The sequence below is a fragment of the Calypte anna genome, chromosome 2, assembly GCF_003957555.1.
Source record: "Calypte anna isolate BGI_N300 chromosome 2, bCalAnn1_v1.p, whole genome shotgun sequence".
Classification (NCBI taxonomy): domain Eukaryota; kingdom Metazoa; phylum Chordata; class Aves; order Apodiformes; family Trochilidae; genus Calypte; species Calypte anna.
Window position 1 is genome coordinate 145,506,365 of NC_044245.1, and position 19,101 is coordinate 145,525,465.

General features: G+C 39.3%; 1 protein-coding gene across 1 annotated transcript in view; it reads right to left on the minus strand.

The window, feature by feature from the left end:
- Positions 1-943: 943 nt before the first annotated feature.
- FAM135B (family with sequence similarity 135 member B) overlaps positions 944-19,101 on the minus strand; it is a 120,129-nt gene continuing 101,971 nt past the window's right edge. Inside the window, exons 10-19 of the mRNA XM_008505306.2 lie at positions 18,923-18,996; positions 15,621-15,775; positions 12,465-14,514; positions 10,679-10,845; positions 9,412-9,503; positions 6,724-6,821; positions 6,280-6,431; positions 4,742-4,852; positions 3,001-3,114; positions 944-1,149 (exon numbers count right to left, since the gene is read on the minus strand). Of these exons, the coding sequence (XP_008503528.2) occupies positions 944-1,149; positions 3,001-3,114; positions 4,742-4,852; positions 6,280-6,431; positions 6,724-6,821; positions 9,412-9,503; positions 10,679-10,845; positions 12,465-14,514; positions 15,621-15,775; positions 18,923-18,996 (3,219 nt within the window). The remainder of the gene's footprint in view (positions 1,150-3,000; positions 3,115-4,741; positions 4,853-6,279; positions 6,432-6,723; positions 6,822-9,411; positions 9,504-10,678; positions 10,846-12,464; positions 14,515-15,620; positions 15,776-18,922; positions 18,997-19,101) is intronic.

Here is a 19,101-nt window from a genome sequence, read left to right on the forward strand (position 1 = left end):
CTTTGCCACCCTCTGTTTCCATCCTGCTTTTATTTGGCTGGACTTTTTAGCAGTATTACTAGCTAGATTTTTAATTTCATGTCAGAGTAATAAATTAAATTTTTTTAAAATAAATTGTTGGGGTAAATGTGCTGAGATCAAAATGTAAAAGTAAAAATTGTACCTCTAAGATTATAACAAGAAAAATAATGATCCTCTATAAATGTAAACAGAAGAAATGTTAACAGATGCCATTGGTATTTTACAAGTAATCCAACAGATTCCTCTTGGCTTGGCAGCATCTATCTTGAACTCTACCCATCTTCAGGTGCAGGGATTTTTTTTTTAAAGATAAGTATTAAATTTTTTTCATATTATGCTAAATATTTCACTCATTTCCATTATTTGAATGTATGTTACAAATTATTACCAGCTGTAGAACCGTCTGAATATATTTTTCAACAAACAGGAACAATGACACTTTCATAAATGTTTTTCATACTTCTGAGTTCATCACACAGGAGGCTTTAACCTGAGTTCATATACACTTATTTCCTCTTGTGTTAACCAAAAGTGATATAAATTTATAGCTTTGTTAATACATAAATAAACATTAAATCCAGGACAACCAAGTTCCTGGGTTGATATTCAGGGAATCATATTGGTTCAATCACATTCAGAGAATTAGCCTTCTTATTCTGATTCTGTACTTCAGCAGGGACTCATGTCTTTATGTGGATAAATAACATAAAAACTGAAGAGGAATATTTATTTCTTCCAAAAGCACCAATATTTGGAAGCTTGAATGCCTTAAAGCCATAGCACTTTATTCTCTGAAACAGAAATGGAAATGGAGAGTTTGAAAGTCCCACCTGACCTCATTTCTAACACTTCACTCTTTAGGCCAAGGGATTCTCCTCCATTCAATGAAAAGACTTGACTCTGGTACCCCATACTTCAGGCACTATTTGAAGTAGTTGAGTCCTGTCACAAGGAAAAATTTCTCCAGGAAAAGTTCAGAGTCCAGCACAGCAATGTGGGCAGCCCGGCCTATCAAAGTGTTGGCGGTGTTTGGCAGAGCATGGAAAACATTGTGTCTGATTAAAGTGCAGTCCTTTGCCCCAATCAAAGGCTGGAGTAGGTTGTTAATCATTTCTGCATAAACAGGACCTGAAAAAGAAAAAAACAAACAAAAAAATAGAATCATAGAATCAGCTGGATTGGAAAGGACCTCTGAGATCATCAAGTCCAATCCTTGATCCACTGCCTCTGTGGTTACCAGCCCATGTCACTGAGTGCCACATTCAGTCTCTTTTTAAATATCTCCAGGGATGGAGAATCCACTACTTCCCTGGGCAGCCCATTCCAATGTCTGATCACCCTCTCCATAAAGAAATTCTTTCTAATATCCAACCTAAACCTCCCCTGGCACAACTTGAGACCGTGCCCTCTTGTCTTGCTGAGAGTTGCCTGGGAAAAGAGCCCAACCCCCCCCTGGCTCCAACCTCCTTTCAGGGAGTTGGAGAGAGTGATGAGGTCTCCCCTGAGCCTCCTCTTCTCCAGCCTGAACACCCCCAGCTTCCTCATCCCTTCCTCACAGGACTTGTGCTGGATCCCTTCACAGCCTCCTTGCTCTCCTCTGGACCTGCTCCAGCACCTCAATCTTCTTCCTGAACTGAGGGGCCCAGAACTGGACACAGTTGATATCTAAACTCTGTGTTTAGATGTCATATCTACATGCCAAATTTCCCACATCCCCTCTTTCTTTCTGGTATTGTTAACAGCTGCAATGAGAAGGAGAATGCAAGCAAAGCCATAATGCAAGAGGCAGCATTGCATTTCCAAATTTTCCAGATGCCAGGATGCTGTTAACCTCACAGAACCCCTGGCCATCTGAAAAGGTCTGCTGAAGCTGCTAGCACCAAGAGTGTGACACTCCTCAGCATTTAGTCTCATTTTCTCTGTGGTGGAAGGAAATGTTCTTGTTTCCTTCAGAGGAAGAGGGTTGGATTCATGCTGCCTTAAATTCAAAAGTGACCAGCAAGACATAGAGATTCATCTGTTTTTTTCTGGGGAATCTTATGCAAGGACATCATGCAGATAGTTGAGGAGTTTACAGGGCAAAATCAATGGCTGAGGAAACTTCTACTCAAATGATCTACATCGAATGTAGATCCAGCTCCTGCTATGTCACACATCTCCCTGATAAGCAGTCACTGGAAGTGCAAGTTAGAAAATTACCTTTTAATTCACATCTGAGATAGGATAGAAAGAGCTGTAATTTAGTTAAGATGTGTAAAAGCAACCATGTTGATTATCAAGTCTGAGTATCTCTTTCTGCTTCCAAAGACTACTTCAATTTCTAGGTGATCACTTACGTGAAATTGATATAAAATTACACTGAACTTTATTTCCAGAAGTGGTATTAAACTGAAGCCACTAAACTTGCTGTAAATAAGAAAGACTGTTTAGAACAAAGGAAGTACTTGGGACAATACACACAGCCTGAGCTCACAGGGGGGCTATGTCTCAGATGGCATGAGCGCTAAGGTGCTTTATAGACTTTTTTACAAAGTGATATGAGTTTAGATCTGTCACTAAATTACCTGGCAATCATCCAAATATTACTGAGAACAAAGGGACACCTCCCTCCCCAACCTGGGATATACTGAGAGATTTCATTATATGAAACAAAGGTGAGACAATACTAGTAACTCAGTAAACTATAGAAAAACACTGCCAAGAGCTGATTCTATTATCATCACCATTAAAAAAATAAATTACAGTGAAGGGGAAGAAGCAGTAAGAAGCCTTTGATTATGACTTGATTGAAATGTGTGCTATCAGACAAAGAGCTTCTTAAAAAGGTTCTTTTATTGATTTCATTAATTTCCTGTGGGAGGAGAACACTTTCTTCCTTATCCAATAAATATTTGCATTTTCATCATGCTGATGAAAAACCCTTCTAATGCAATGACCTCATTTATACAAAAACACAATTCCTTGACAGCTTAAACATACCTGTGTGTCTGTCCTTAAGTGCATTTTTACACATTTCTATTCTTGCTGAATGGAAGGGTACATATCTGTCTTGGGGTGAGGCCACTAACACAACGTTTTTGAAGTACTGAAGACCTGTGACAAATGAATTAAATAAATTTATTACAATGATGCACAGCAATGAAATACATAGAGTGTCAGCACATCTACTTCATGTTCAAATCACTTCAAAATCTACGAGGCAAAATAGATGGTAATAATTAAAACATGTAACACAAGCTTAGAAAGACTCATAATAGCATAAACCCATTTCTGCTGACTCAGTGCACTCTTTGTTAGTTATCAACAATCATACAAGTTAACTGCATGTCAACAAAAAAAAGTAAGAACTGTCTGTGTTTAGTAAAAGTGTTTGATTAAAATTTTAATCTTGCAAATATTTATGCCTCTAAACATCGGAAACACATATACAATCCCACTACTGTCAATGAGTGGTTTTGGATAAACAAGTGTTCACTAGAATGGAATTCACATTCAAAACAGCACAACAAAACTGTACAATTTTCAAGCACAATAGAGAGAGGAGGAACCAACTTCACTGCTTTTACATCAGTATGTTAGCTCAATTAGTCATACCTGGGCCTATCTACTTTTTCAGATTTTTCACCTAAGCATCTACCTGGATGATTCTGACTTTACAGACAACCCTTTTCAGATTTAAATTTCTTCTTTCACAGGGACAATATCTTCCAAGGGCTACCAAGCTGTGAAGAAATGGATCACTTTGACTCACAACATATGCTTGGGAATTTGTTGCTTGTGAAGTTATAATGTGAGATTTTTGTGTAGAGCCAATTTTATTTTTAATATTTTTGATGGCATTAAATCAGATATCAGAAGTACTCCACAAAAATGAGAGCCAGAAAATCAAAGGGAAGATCCAAATAAGGAAATTCAAATTATGACAGGATATAGCAGGTTCCCATCATTGGTTATGTCATGCAGTGTGTATCATGAAACTATGAAACAGCTCTATGTATAGCAGACTATGAATTAAGAAGTTACAGTCATCTCAGCATAGTCTCTGTTACCTATTAGCAATGTGCCAAAGTATGAGAAAAAATTAAATATCAAATAGTGACCTTGTGGCTATATACTAGTTTCCTCATAAACAATATTAAAAATAACTCTTAAAAGATAGTATTTTCTGGAACAGAAGGATCATGCTTGCTTTCTTTTTTTAAGAAAAGTTTGATTTATTTCAATTATTCATGACAGACCAAGGGAGGGATAAAATGATTTCTGTTTAGCCATATTTCTCTCTGTAGTAAAAAGGTGTCACAATAGACATGAATAAAATCTGCTCTTCATCTCACAGTCATCTTTGCTAGAGATGACAGATGTTAAATTAAAAAATAATAATAATAAAGAAGGAAAAATGGTTTTCATCTAGTAGCATAAATTACGCAAAGTTGACCTGTCAAGAATAATACTTCTTGCTTGCAGAATACAAATTTAGGTGTGTGTTCACTACAGCATGGAGGTTTCTTTGGTGTTAACAGTTTATTCACTGATTAGTGGCATAGAAAAAATGCACAGATAAACAGAGAGAAGATTTCAGACACAGCTGCCTTCCTCAAAAGCAAGGGAGTTTAAAGAAAGAGCATTAACAAAATACAGGGTTTTTTCCCCCCTGGAGAATCCAGCACAAGCATCTGGAACAGCCCTTGATAATTACACTGTCACATCAAGCCCCACTCACCCGTTTTTTGGCTGAGCTGGTAGAGGAAACATTTGCGCAGATCTGCATTGTCCCTGAAGGTCAGTTGCAAAAGGGACCCTGACTTTTTCAACTTCTGCATGAGCCACAGACCTGAAATGAAAAGCAGTGCATATATTTTATCCTGTTGGCTAATTATCAACCTAGAGAGGTGGTAGAACCTGATGTAGTTGAAAATGTCTGTGTTGGGTTGATGTGGCACTGTTTTGGTAGCAGGGGAGGGGGCCCTAGAAGTGGCTCCTGTGAGAAGATGCTGAAAGCTTCCCAGACTCCAAAAAAAATCCAGACCATCACAACCAATGGATGTGCCTCCTAATGAGCTGCTGTAGGACCTCAGGGCAGAGGACCGGGGAAGGTGAGAGCAATGCCAGCACAATGACTTCCTCAGGTCAGTCAGGAAGGAGGGGGAGAAGGTGGCTGAGCAAAGGTTCCCTTGCAGCCCATGGAGGATCATGGTGAAACAGAAGGAGACCTGTGCCAGGTGAGGTGACAGCCTGAAACAAGCTGTCACTCTGTGGGAAGTCAACACTGGAGCAGTCTGCTCCTGAAGGATGCACCTGGTGGGAGGGACTCAGGTTGGAGGGGTTTATGAAGGATCCTCTCCCATGGGTGAGACCCCACACTGGAGTAAGGGAAGGCTGTGAGGAATCTTTCTGCCTGAGGAGGAAGGAATGGCAGAATGTGTGATGAATGGACCATAAACCCAAATCCCTCTCCCCCTGTTCTGAAGGGGGGGAGTGGGGGAGGAGATACAGATACCAGAAACAAAGTACTTTGGGGCCAGGAAGAAGGGAGGAGTGGGGTAAGGTATTTAGGATCTGGTTTTTGTTTTCTCTTTGCCCTGTTTTGATTTGACTAATGATAAATTAAATTGATTTTTTCCCCAAGTTGAGTCTGTTTTACCCATAATTGGTGAGTGAAACCCTCTAGCCCTTGTCTTGACTCATGAGGTTTTAGGTAGATTTTCTTCTTGACATCCTGAAGAGGGGGAAGGGGAAGTAAAAAGCCATGTGCTCCTTTCTTACCATCTGGAACTAAACTAGGACAATGCCCCTACCCATTGCAGAGGGCCTGCACCAGATGACCTTTGAAGGTACCTTCCAACCCAAATTATCCTATAATTCTGTGTATTATCCATGTCATGGTAGCATAAACACTCAGGAATGATGAACTGTGAAACATTCCAGTCTCATAGCACTGTGTGTTCTTCAGCCTTGGAGATGCCTCTCTTTATTAACAGTATACAGAAAAGTGGAGGAATACAGTGAAAACAAGGTCAACCTCACATTGGTGCCCACCCTTGGATCTTTCAGGGAGTGCTGTGCTGGACCTTGTAGTAGGTACTGAAAATCCACCACACTGTAATTTTTTATGTGTGGGTTTGAAGTCTCCAGCCAATATACTTCACAACTTCAGAGTTCAAATCATGTTGTTAGGGTATATTGCTACCTCCATGTGTTGGTCTCTCATGCACTCTGCCATAGACTGCAGCCAGTCACAGTTTTACCATCATCTCTTACCTGTACTAACCAATGTACTGTTGTTGTAAAGAGTTCCCAAGTGAGGCCCAGAGAGGGAGAGGAAGGTGTGCAACTTGTTGAGGTAATAGCGAAACCTGGGGCGAGTTAATACAGATCGAATGATGACGTTACCAAGGGAATGCCCAATAAAACTGTTGGGAAAGAAGGAATTGCATTAACATAAAAGCCATCTGTATTTTACTTAATTGAAACATAAGGGATAAATTGCCCTTAAGGTTAATCAGGGCTTTCAGGAACATCCTTTGAGTTGCCATTTCTCAATTTTTTCAGCCTACTAGGTACTTTTCCACCTATAACGATACAAAAATTCATCTCTGTGTTTCAATGGCTTTTGACACAAGGAACTTAGAGAAAAACTAATTTCACTGAATGTTGCTCATCTAACTCAAACAGTTACAGACTGTTAACTATCAGAACACTTACCTTATTCGGGATATGGAGAGGTTGTACAACTGGATATGCTGGATAATTTCATCCAATAGTCGATCAGTCATTGTGTCAAAATCAGCAAAAGTATCAGTCTGGTGAAAAATTAAATGAGTAGGTCAATTCAAATATATCACACAGTGCAGATTGATGTTATTTTTAAAGTAAAATGCAAGAAGAAATGCATTAGCAAGTTCAAATATTCTTTGTACATGATCAAGGGGGAATGGGGTGAATTTTTCACAGCACCCAGGTCCTTTAAAAGTTCAAGTTATTTGAAAACAGTCATGAAGTTTCACTTACAGTTTATTAGTAAATAGTTTTCAACTATTTTTTTTCAACTAGTATTTTTTTTCTCACATAGCATCAACAGTTAAAAAAATACCACCATAAGTATGGGTCACATAGCTCTTATTAAAGCCCATATGGAGACTCAGTGGACTCAGTGAGCTTGTAGGTGAGTTAAGGAAAAGTTTTCTGTCGAAGAGACTCTTTGATGTTATATTATGCCTTTTAAGTTTAAGAGGACAATCTGAGAATTCATGTTAGGACTAGAGTAACCCTACACTTTGTAGAGCATGGAAATAGGATGCCCTAGAAGACATTTCATATGTTAAAAGGATTAAATGACCTCCTGTGGTTGCTTCTCTTTCTCTACCAGCTGTGCCTCTAACTTTGGCACATGTCAGGATAGGGTAAACCTGGACCCACAATTTTTTAATACTAAGATTAAGAATATTAGGACGAGTTATTCCACAGTCAAGAATGCAATCTTAAAGAAGCCTCACTGGACAGTAGTGAGAACTGCTAATGCTCAGTTGCTCTAGATAACATAATCTGCATATGGAAGTAATGTTTTTGTCATTTAGGGTTTAACAGATTACTATGATAAAATCATTTGCAGCACTATACATTGACACATAGGTTATGCTAATGATGTTTAAAAAAATTATTTGGTCATCTTAATGAAATGCTGTGTGTTTGCTATTCAGTTGTTACCAGTAAGAGAATGAGTGCCAGAGAGAAATATCCAATTTGTTCCTTGTAACAGTGCTGGCAGCTGTGATAGAATAAAGCATATAATGTATTGTTCAGTCTATATGACTGCTGGAAGATCTTATACAGAATTGTGTCATTTGGCAACCCAACAGGACTCTGACTCAAATTTATAACTAATGAGATGATGCAAAAACAGTCATCAGATGTTGGAACAGCTATTTGAGCAAACATGTCAGTAATTAATGCTTTTGTGGCACAACTCATCTTGCTAATTGCTGCTCTTGCAAAGGAAAACGTGAGTGTATTCTCTTTGCAATGAGAAAGGAGAAATTCTTTGCAAAACAAATGTTCTCTTTATGTTGCATGTATGGATGTATGTTATGACTGTTTTACAAACAGTCCACTAACCTCCTACCTGTTTGGGTTTTTTATAAAATCTGCATTGTTAGTTAATTATTTCCTTCTAGGCTCATTATCCCAAATCTTCCAGGTTGTTTAGAAGTGGGAGAATACCAGCCCGCACATTAATCATAAACAAAACACATCAAGCATCATATTTCATCTGGTTATATCTCCATCCTTCAGTATCACGTTAGTCTGATAGAGCTTGTCAAATTTATCACAAATAAATGTCTAAAAAACATGATTTGCATTTTCATCTATAAAACAAACTTGACCTAAATCCTGATTTTTTTTTTTGTCATTTTAAGTAAGGTTCTCAGAGCAGAAAAAAGGGTGACAGGATGCTCACAGCATTTAAACAACCATCAAACTACACAGGTTCTATTTCCGGCGCCTTGAAAATTTCCTCGCAAACTATAAGAGGACTAAAAGTTTCTGTTAAAGGTTCTGGATAATGTTAAAGGTGTTGCAAAATGTTTTATTCTCTAAAAAAACAAGACACTTTGATGAAAGTGTGAATTGTACTCCTCATTACTTTCATCTTGCTTATGTTCAACTGTGCAGGTCTGCACCTGACAGAGATGTGTAATGGAGGGTGACGAGTTCACAGACTAACACCAACTTGTCTTGTCAAAATATAAAAGCTGTTGAAAAATGCAGGTTGGAAAGTTTTGATTCAGAAAGTTTTGACTCAGGTTCCTCAGCAGCTTATAAATCAGAATAATGTTTCTGACTGGGCATTGGAAATCCTAATCTTTTGCATAAAGTTAAGCTTCTGTATCACACTAGCAATGAACTTTTCAGGAAGACATTTCTTTATCATTCAAGGAAATAAATCTTGCAGATGTTGGAACAGGAGAAGCAATGGCTGATGTAGCAAAGGAAGCTGACAACACCTCCATGATGCTCCACATTCTCCGGAGACTTTAGCATCACTAAACTTTCTGGGGTGTTTTTGATTGGTGTTGTGTTGCTTGGCATCCAACAGGCTGCTATGTTTGCGAACTGTCAGGATAAATCAATTTTCTTCTGACATCTATTTCTGGACATGTTAATGTCATTGTCTTTGACTTCAATTCTAGGAATATTTTTCTGGTGGGTTTGAATTTCCTATCAAAATAGGAAGGAACAGGCTTTTACACTAAATACAAAATAAAAGTCCCTAAATTCCCCAGAGCTTTTGCTTTATTCAGCTGCTGAAAAGGCTTTGCTGAAAAACCTTTTTCAGCAATGTCAACAGCTTGTAGCAGATCTAAAGGAAGAGAGAAATTAGCTCTGTACTACCTGATTTCTTTCAGACATTAGGAAGTCCAGTTTTCCACCAGGGAGCCCAAGTTCTATAAAAGTCTTTACGAGCCGCAGATCTGCACTGTTACCTAGAAATAAAAGGAATTTTTTAAGATGTAATTCAAAAGCAACAAAAATTAATATAGAGTCATTATAATACATCCACCTTCCAATAAAACTTGACAGCAGAATGCTCTTGCTAAATGCTGCTATGACACCCCGGGATCACGCATTGAAACAGCAGGAGACTAAGAACACCCACAGGTGGCAGAAGGTGGGTTTGGAATTCACCTCCTGCTGCTGGGGAATGCATGAATGGTGGGGAAGAAAGAGCAAAGATCTGACCCAGAATAACTCTTTTGATATTTGCTGAACAGCAGATGTAAGATAAAAAGATAAAATGCTGAGGTTTGTCCTTCCATCTTCACAGCTGGTGAGGCTGCCAGGGAACACTGCAGCCCTGCCAGGGACCTTCTGAAATATTGCCAGGCTCCTAACATCTTGGGAGATGACCCATTCCATACTAGGAAATTCCAAAGTCTTCTGATATGTTGCACTGGAAAAGGGCCTACCTGCACCTCATGAGGAGATTACTGCCAGCATGACATTGAATGGTAGAGTCCTTGCTCCAGTCAGCACGTGGGGTTTTTTCCACCTTTCTGAGAATGCTTAAGATTTCTGAGTCTCCACCCTTCCTTCCCTGTAGTTTCAAGGTTATCATCTACACCTTTCCCTTTTTGATATCAATATTTTTTAAGTTTAACATGTTTCTGCTAAGAAGCCACGTATATAAAAAATCCAGGCCATGTTTCCTCTGCAGTGAATAACATTTTTTATTCTCTCACTTTCTAAAATTGTCCACTATCTACCATATAACAGTGTTGTAGGGGTTAAAATAATGTATTTATCCTGGTGACATTCTCCAAAAAAACCAGATCACCAACAGAAAGACAGGAAGAGTTCTTGTAATGCACTCAGAAGTACTTGTAATGTACACAGAAGGCCTAACGTACTTTGGTGTAGAATTCTCTTTATTAAATAATATAAAAAAAATTTCAGCACCCATTTCTTAGGGCAGGTATGTAATAGTTACCTAGATCCTTTATTACAATGGATTTTATAAAATAGTAACTACATGCTTAACTAAGATAAATACTTCCCTTAGATTCTCCATTCTTTCATATTTGCTCAATTTCTACCCTTTTTTTTTGTTTGTTTGTTTACAGCAAAATGATCTGCAAAGAGCACTTCCTCCTGGACTTACCATCCAACCCATGGACACAGACAACCAGGTGAATTCCATCTTCCAAATTTTCTTCCTCTTCCTCTGGTGGAAAATATGGGATGTCAGAAGCTAGTACAGGTAAGTCACTGTACAGAAATCCTTCAATCTTCATTTCTTTTTTAAATTTTTCTTTGGCCTGATAAAAACTGGAGAATATATTAATTAATCACAATAGAACTGGGTGTTCAACAACAAACCTGTAAACTAGAAAATGAGGAAGCAACTTTCAAATAGAGACCTGGATATTGTATCTTATCCATTCAGAGTGAGAGAAATCAGGATTCAGAGAAGAAAATCTGAGTGATCTGGCTACGTACAGGGAATAGGCTAAATGGGCTAAAACCCATTAGCACCTCACATCTGCCAGAGGAAAGAAGGATTTGCAAAAACCATTTTTCTGGTGGCTCATAACAATAAGACTAAGAAACAGAATAAACAGTTTTGCATCTTCACAATATCATAAGCCTGAAATACATATTGTATCATTTTTCTGGCATCAGGTGCATTTATACGCGGTTGGGTGTTCTTACAATTTCCTGAGACTGTGGGGCTAAAGGATGAAACTCATAGATATTTTTGGTTTGGTTTGATTTTTGGTTCTTTTAAAAACATTTAGTAGCTAAAAGGAGGAGCATCACAGTGCTAAAAGAACTAATCTAGCCCCTTTCCTACTCAAGGCCTAAAATTTGACACATAAATTGACTCTGAAACATTCTGGTGGCTGAGGATGCTAAACTCTTCAGTGGCTTTTTGACTTAGCAAAACTTATCCAGAGCATTTAGGAATTAATAATCACATCATTAATTGCAGAATTAGGTAGAATTCTGGTGAACCAGGTTAGGAGATATAAACCTTTAAAGCCTGTGGATGTAATGATGAGAAATTACCTACATCAGCCCTAATGACTTTAAAGGAACACAAGAGAAAAAAAATGCAGCATTTAGGTCATGGTTCTGGAGAGTCTGGATTAATGCACACAAATGTAAGCAGAACTTACAGCAGGGTCTATAAAATGAATGTCAAGATGTTAAAAAAAGTAAAGGAAACCTTGGGTCGCAAGTGATTGCACATGCAGGGAGTAAACATTTTGTGTGGCTGAATGGGTTGAGACATCCCTATTCTGCTGCTTTCCCTCAGCACAGCAAAGACACCAAAATATAACAGAAGTATACATGTGCAAGAATGTCAGGCTATGAATTGGGCAATTATAGGTAACTTATGGGCAATGAAGAACGTAGAAAAAAATAATGCCTCTTCATCTACTTAGGATGCCAATTTTTCCAGTCTGAGAAGCTGAAGCTGAGCCTCTACCAGTCAGTTTGTGCTTCTGTTTCATAACTTAACAAAGTGAAATTAATTAAGCAGAAAAGTTTAAATATAAACAAACTTTATGGTGCCATCATAATGAACTGACAGCCTTGGACCAATCCTCAAGACTGGCAAAGATTGAATTCATGAAGGAGGACCAGATCTTAAGGATTATAAAGACTGTTTTTCATGAAGATTAAGGACTTAACATTTTTGATAACCTTGGGCTCTCTGTATTTTCCCCCTTCCTGTCTATTATCTTAATGTCTATCATTTATTCTATTTAAACCATTTGTCTATTTGGATTATTAGATTGTAATTCCTCAGGCAGAGACTGTCTCTGATCACAAGCTTTATGGTACACTTGCTGTATTAGGGCCCCGAACATTGTCAGGGCCTCTTGGTATTGCAGTAACATGTAATTAGACAAAATGACAAAGTAATTAGACATTCTTACTTCAGCATCCTTTCATTGGTCTCTTCATCCATCTCATCTGAATTAGAAGAGACAACTCCGAAAGAGCCCAGGGGCTGGCGTGTGATGGGGAAGGCAGCCTGCTTTGCAGAGAAGCCAGCTGTAGAAGGGGTCTCTTTGAGCACAGAAGAAAAGGGGAGACAGGTGGCTGTGCAGGAGACAGACAGGTTAACCACATCAACAGCCTTCCTGCTTTCCAGGGCTACTCCGTCCGTTGTTGCCAAATGAAACCCAGTGCCATTAGCTACAGGATCATGCTCTTGGCTGTTGGGTTCCTGAGGATATTCCGACCTGTAGGATCCGACAGCAAGTCCTGCAGAGGCAGGTGAGTCATTGAGCTCAATCTCTTGTAACCCCTGCATTTCTGCATACAGTGCTGGGCTCTCATCAGCAAGAGAGCTTCCACACTCTCCTTGCATTGAGTCAAATTCAGTTGAGGTCTCTGAAGGAGCTGGAACAGGATAGCAAAACTCTGGTACCGGTTTCATGCTCTGTGAGAAACTCTCCTCTCCTGAAGTTCTGCTGTTGAAGGAAAAGTCTTGTTTTATTTTTAAACTGTCTGGCATAAGTTTATCCTTTGGATCCTCAATGCATGTATCAATCTCATCTATATTTTTGTCCAAATGATTACAAGCCCTTGGTGTTTTTAAGCTGCACTCACCATTGCCCTGCAGTGACTGGCACTCAGAGACATTATCTGGTAGCTGACAAATGGGTGGTTTGCTTTCCAAGCTACAGCAAGTCTCTGGAAAACCTTCTTTCTCCTCTTCGTCTTGTAACTCACTGTTACTGCTACTGTGTTTGATGGAGGACTTGAGATGTCCTCTTGGTTCAGGCTGTCCATTTTCAGTGGCAATTTGACACTCAGGAAAGTGCACAATTAATTTTCCATTTCCAGCTTCTGTTTCCATGCAACTTTTTAAGTTTTCTTCTGAATCTCCTGAGCTTGCTTCACCGTGTTTGGATATATCCACATCTTCTGCGGGCTCTTCGGGGCTACTGATCTGAGGAGCGGAGACAGATTTTGTCAGTTTGGTAAGCTCCACTTCCCTCTCCTCTTCCTCAAAGGGCAAAGAGCTGATAGATGTGAGGGATGCTTGGATCCCACTGGGCAAGCTGGTATTGCTTTCTGTGTGGCCACCCTCCAGGGAATTTCTGTGGCTGGCATGCCTTCGGACCAAGTGGTGGAGGATCTCTCGATCGCTGGGCAGCTCCAGGGCCCGGCTACGAGCATCAGACCACGCCACAGAACTTGGTTCACTTTCAATGCCTGAGTCTGATATTATAGAGGAGGATCTTTTTATCACCCCTGACATCAGGGTGAACTCTTCACACTCCTCACCTCGTTGCTCCTTCGTGAGCAGTTTCACTTCAAAGCTGTGTGTGGGCACAGCTTTCAAAACCGGGAGCAGAGCTTTAGTGTCTGTATCTCCTGTTTTTTCAAGATTAGTTAATTCTTTCTGTGCAAGCTCAGATGGAGAGAAATTATTGTTGGGATGACTAGATTCATCTGTTTTCTGTAATTCAGTCCTCCCTTCCAAATCATCAGTTCCACATGATCCACACTCATACTGACCACTGACAATTAACATGGGCTCACTTTTGTGGGAATCCTTATTGCTAGGTTCTATATTTCCACAGGTAACATCCACTGCAAGTCTATTGTCTTTTAATACAGCTTCCTCAGGTGCTTTAAAGTCTTCTGATGTGCATTCTGTATTGCCTGGTTCTGAGTCAGAAGCAGTTTCCTTAGTTGAAATGCAAGTATTTTCACATTTACTTTGGCCTTCTTTGTTCATCTGAGATGTGGAGTTCTGGTTTAAACCCTTAGCTGCACAAGCAACACCTTCAGTACTGCTGTATATGCAGGAGGGATTCCTGCTTATCCTGTCTGTGTGTATTATCAGAGTATCTTTCCCAAAGTCTCCTTTCATTACTGTAGTGGCATCATTTGATGCAAAATCTTTGTGAGCATCTATTACATCTATTTGAGCAGGAACCTCAAAATCTGTGAAAACTTCCAGATTCTGATCTGAAAGAAAAAAAGAAAGATAAAAAGAAGTAGTACCTGCAAAAACACAATGAATTACCTCAAGGGTATGTGGGACTTTGAAAAGCAACTGGAAGCCTGGAAGAGTATTTATGTTTATATCATATCTATATTCATATTAATTTTAAATGTTTATATTTATACTATGTAAATTAGATTATATACAGTAGATACCAATTGTATCATATTACGAATGACAATACTAGAGTGTATTTAGCTAGAATTATACTACCTAAATAGTTACAGTTAAGCCAAAGAAGACAATATCAACAAAATATACTTTTCTCAGCATAACTGTATCTAAACTGCTGTTTTTTACAGCAAGTAAGTGAAACAAGGCTGATACTTCTATGTATTTCCACTGCCATATGACACTGTTTGCAGTGTAGCTCTTTCTTGTGGGTCAGTTTAAAACTAGCTTGAGAGTTTAAATACCCATAATGAGCACTGTCAAAATGTAGACAGTTAGATAACTGCATGAATGTAAATTTTGGACCATAGGCCATATTTAGTAGACTATGGTAAACTATAATATTGCTCCTTGCTAATCATAACAGCTGAGTAAAAGGAAAAGGAAACCAAAGGTACTAAAGCTTTATTACAAATCTCTGGAACTAAGCAATTTCATGAGTAAAAATTTGATTCGGGTCCTCAAAGGGAAAATATTTTTTTTGGAAAGCAATGCTGCCGTTAGAAGTCACTGTTGGGCTTTATACTGAAACTGTGGGCTTTGTTCTGAGTTTTCTTACCACTAGATGTCACAATGGGGATGGAATTCATAGTGCTGTTTTTCCTTTAAATTTGTACTGTAGCAAAAATCCAAGAGTTTGTTTTCTTTCTAGATTTTGCCTTCAGCTCTTATGACTAAACAGTTTACCTTGAATATGAAAAATATGAAGTTACAGAAAATACTCTAGCTTGCTACTAGGGAAAGTAGAAAAATTCAGCTCCATTCCATACTGGAACAAATTCTGATTTAAGCCAGAGCCAGCCCAAGAGATGTGAGATTGCTTACCTAGGGCTGGTAAAATGAACTTCCCTCAGCTCTAGTTGTCTCATGAAGTTGTACCTTGTGGTGTTTCACTCACCTTTGCAGGGTATATCCATGTACCTATCTTCAAAGATAACTGGAAGTGTGTTCCAGTCCCCATCTATGTCAAGGCATTCTGCTGGAAGCGGGGGCATGCTGGTGAAATACTCTGAATTACGAATTTCAGTGGAAATCTGTCCATGACTTTGAATCCTGGAAGCAAAGAGAAAAAGAAATTGAGTGTTTCAGTAGTTACTGGGCTGTTTCTCCATCATTCCTGAAAGCCAGGCAGCAAAGCTGGATGCGTAGGTAGAGGACAGAGGAGATGTATGGAATACCCTATAGCTTGCATGCTCCCTCGCTGTAAAACCTCTTATCTCTCTGAAATTGTTCCACTGCTGCTGCCACAGAATCCTGGTAACCACCATAATTCCTGCTGTCCTCCCAGGGTCACTGCAGCTGGTTGAGACTGTATTTCTCAGTTGGCTTTCCAGTAAGGAAGAGAGGTTGGCTGTAGCAAGGGTTTCAAAACCAAGATGCAGGATGTAATATCAAAAATTTGGTTGAGCAGTAAAGGAAGGAACAGGCCAAGAAGGACACATGGCAGGCACTCTAGCTCACCTGTATCAGTCCTCAGAGCACTGCAGTATCTCACCTACCATACTTACATATCTGGAAGAGTTAAGACACATCCATTCAGCCACTGCCTGCTGGCAGAGTTATAATAATTATCTGTTTACATCCTTTGTGTCATGCCATGTGGCTTTTGTCAGTGACTGTGACATGAATGTGGACCCAGCTATAATAAATACAATAATTTTTAGTCCTCATGAGCTTTTCTAGGTAAGCATCTTCCTCAATATACAGGGAAAACATCATACACAATGTCTGTTTATGCATGCTGAATGATGAGTTTGTCTGTTTATCCTAGGGAATAAAGAGGAAGGCAACAACTTTTCACAGCTGGTCAGCTAAAAGCAATTCTGCACGGATCCCCTAGGACAGCACAATGGCAATATTTCCAGTTATCATTGGCAGAAGGCAGGTAATCATCCTGTCACAGTTAACAGGAGAAAACACACTTTACACACTGTGAGGAAAACTCAAGAAAGCAGGTTTGTAATTCATGCATGGAAGATCCCTATGTCCAGACCAGCATGGCAGCTTTAACTTCAGAACATAATTGTTGCTGTCTACCATTTGCTCTTACCTGTAAGCCAGTTATTTTTCTGGTAAGACAAACAAAATGTTGGTTGCTAAAACATGACATACAGGTGTCACAAACAGCTAACAGCTCATTCTTGCCTGCAGTAACACCAGGGTGTTAAGAGCTACCTCTTACAATCATAAAAAAGAAGTTCTTACTTACATATTAATAGCATCAGCATTTCACTAAAGAACATTTGTAAATAATGGGAGTATTAGTGGATATTAATGGATATATAAATAGTAGATATTGGGAGGATATGTCACCTGCTAGAGGCTTCCCCCCTCTGTTAGAAATTTTGTCCTCTTTTGATGTGTCTAAGAAGCCAAGTGATGCTTGTGGGTGCACAGAACTCCAAACCACAGTAAGGGAGGAAAAAAAAATTGTATTGTCTGATAATAAGGAAGAAAGAATTAGGGGGGGAAATGGTTACTGTTCAAGGTGCTTGTATAACTCCTAGAACACTGAGAGCTGATCTCACCTGGAGAGCCTGTGAAACCAATTAATACTCTCTACTGCCACCCCCAACATCAATAATACTCTGGCAGCCAAAATCAAAAGCAAAATCAAAAAGAAAAAATTACTTTTGCCATGGCTGAGTTTACTACATAAACAAACTTTGATTTTAAAGTTTGGAAACTATTTGACTTTCTTTTAAACTCAGTCTCCTTGATGATCAATGAGAAAAAAAAAAGGTATATGTGAAGCAAGTGTGTCATTCCTGTGGTTGCCTGAAGAAATAAAAGCACTTTTTACTATCAGGCTTCCCCCTGTGCAGAGTTATGTTTGCCAGAATGGGGTCTCTGTGACCTTACCTCAGGATCTTGACATGGGGTTATCCTTGTATAAACCTCACTTACAACCTGACATGAGAGGATTAAGGGAGCACAGCTGGGCCCCTGAAGCCATGGTGCTACTCTAATTTGGCAGAACAAGGTTGCCTTGAACAACCCATTCACTAATGAAGTCATGGCCCTTTCCATCAATACTGAATCAGCCTTAATGTCCCCAGTGACAGCTCTGAGAAAGTAATTTTCTTCTTTGCACCCAGAGAGAAGCAGGTGTCTCACTTAAGCCTCATTATTGTGACTAGAGTGGGTGTCATGGCCTTGAAGACCTCTCTGAAATATGTTTCCCCACTGGTAATGCTGTGATCCCCCATGATAACAGGACCTTTTGGTGGACAAATAGTGCAGGCTTCTGTCATTATTCATAAATTCATATATAAGCATCTTCCTTTGAACTCTGCTTTCAGGACTCAGATCCTGAGTATTATCCATGTGGTCCAGTTGGGATCACTGACTAAAACGGAAGGCAGAATTTTTCCTGGTGTAGCTCTAAAACTGTTTCTTCATATTGCCCAGCCTGGTTCCAAGCAAAAAGTGTCAAGCAAAAGGAATTACTTACCTTGTCAATGATTGATAACATATTTTTGTGAATGCAACCCAGTATAGTGTTTGTTTTCCTGGATTGTTTAGCACTGCTGATTCTTGGTCAATTAACAATCAGCCCTGAGCTCACATCTTTCCCACAATTCTTTCAGCCCATGTGGTGTAATTCCCAATTTCTGTCTTCCACTGCTGCATCTAGTGAATATCCATAGCTTTGTGTTGGCTGTTTAATGCTTCTGTCTGCATTTAAAGATCTTTTCTTCTATAGACAGTGGGGCTGGACCAAAAGAAATCCATGGCTGACTACCCCCAAGTATGTATAGTAGTGATGGACAAAAGCAGATTTTTATATTTTAAGCTTTTGTTGCTTGTCTGCAGTTATTTGAATCAGTGGATCTACCATAGTGGGTTTAAGAAGATAACTGCAAAAAGAGATAAAAAAATACTGCCTGCCGTGAGGCTGGTGGTGATGGTGGAGATTCAGTCCAAAGAGAAATGCCCCAAGATGCAACAGGTGAGAAAAGAGGTGGGGAAAGAGAATCTCCTGCATCATATCTCTAGACTATAGTAAACTTGAAGTTAATAGTTTCTGGGGGTCACTTACTTTTGAAACTGATTTCAATGGTTTCACAATACAGAGGTAGAAGAAACTTAGTGATTCCTCTATAACCAGCAGAAAAAGACCTCAGTCTTGATTGCAAAATGCTCTACACTAAATTTTCAGTTGTTACAGTGACAAGAGGGGTTTAACAGGTTACTTACAGGCCTTCCTGGAATGTCAGCACAGCTTGTTTCTGGTGCTCAGTGTAGAAGAAGGCTTCAGAGAATCTCCTCACCTAAGGGAGAAACACACAAGTTAAACCTAAGACCTTCTGAAAGGTGCTGAGCGAAATCAAGCTAAGAACAGAGGAGTGACTCTCAGGACCAGGTTCCTCAGTGTG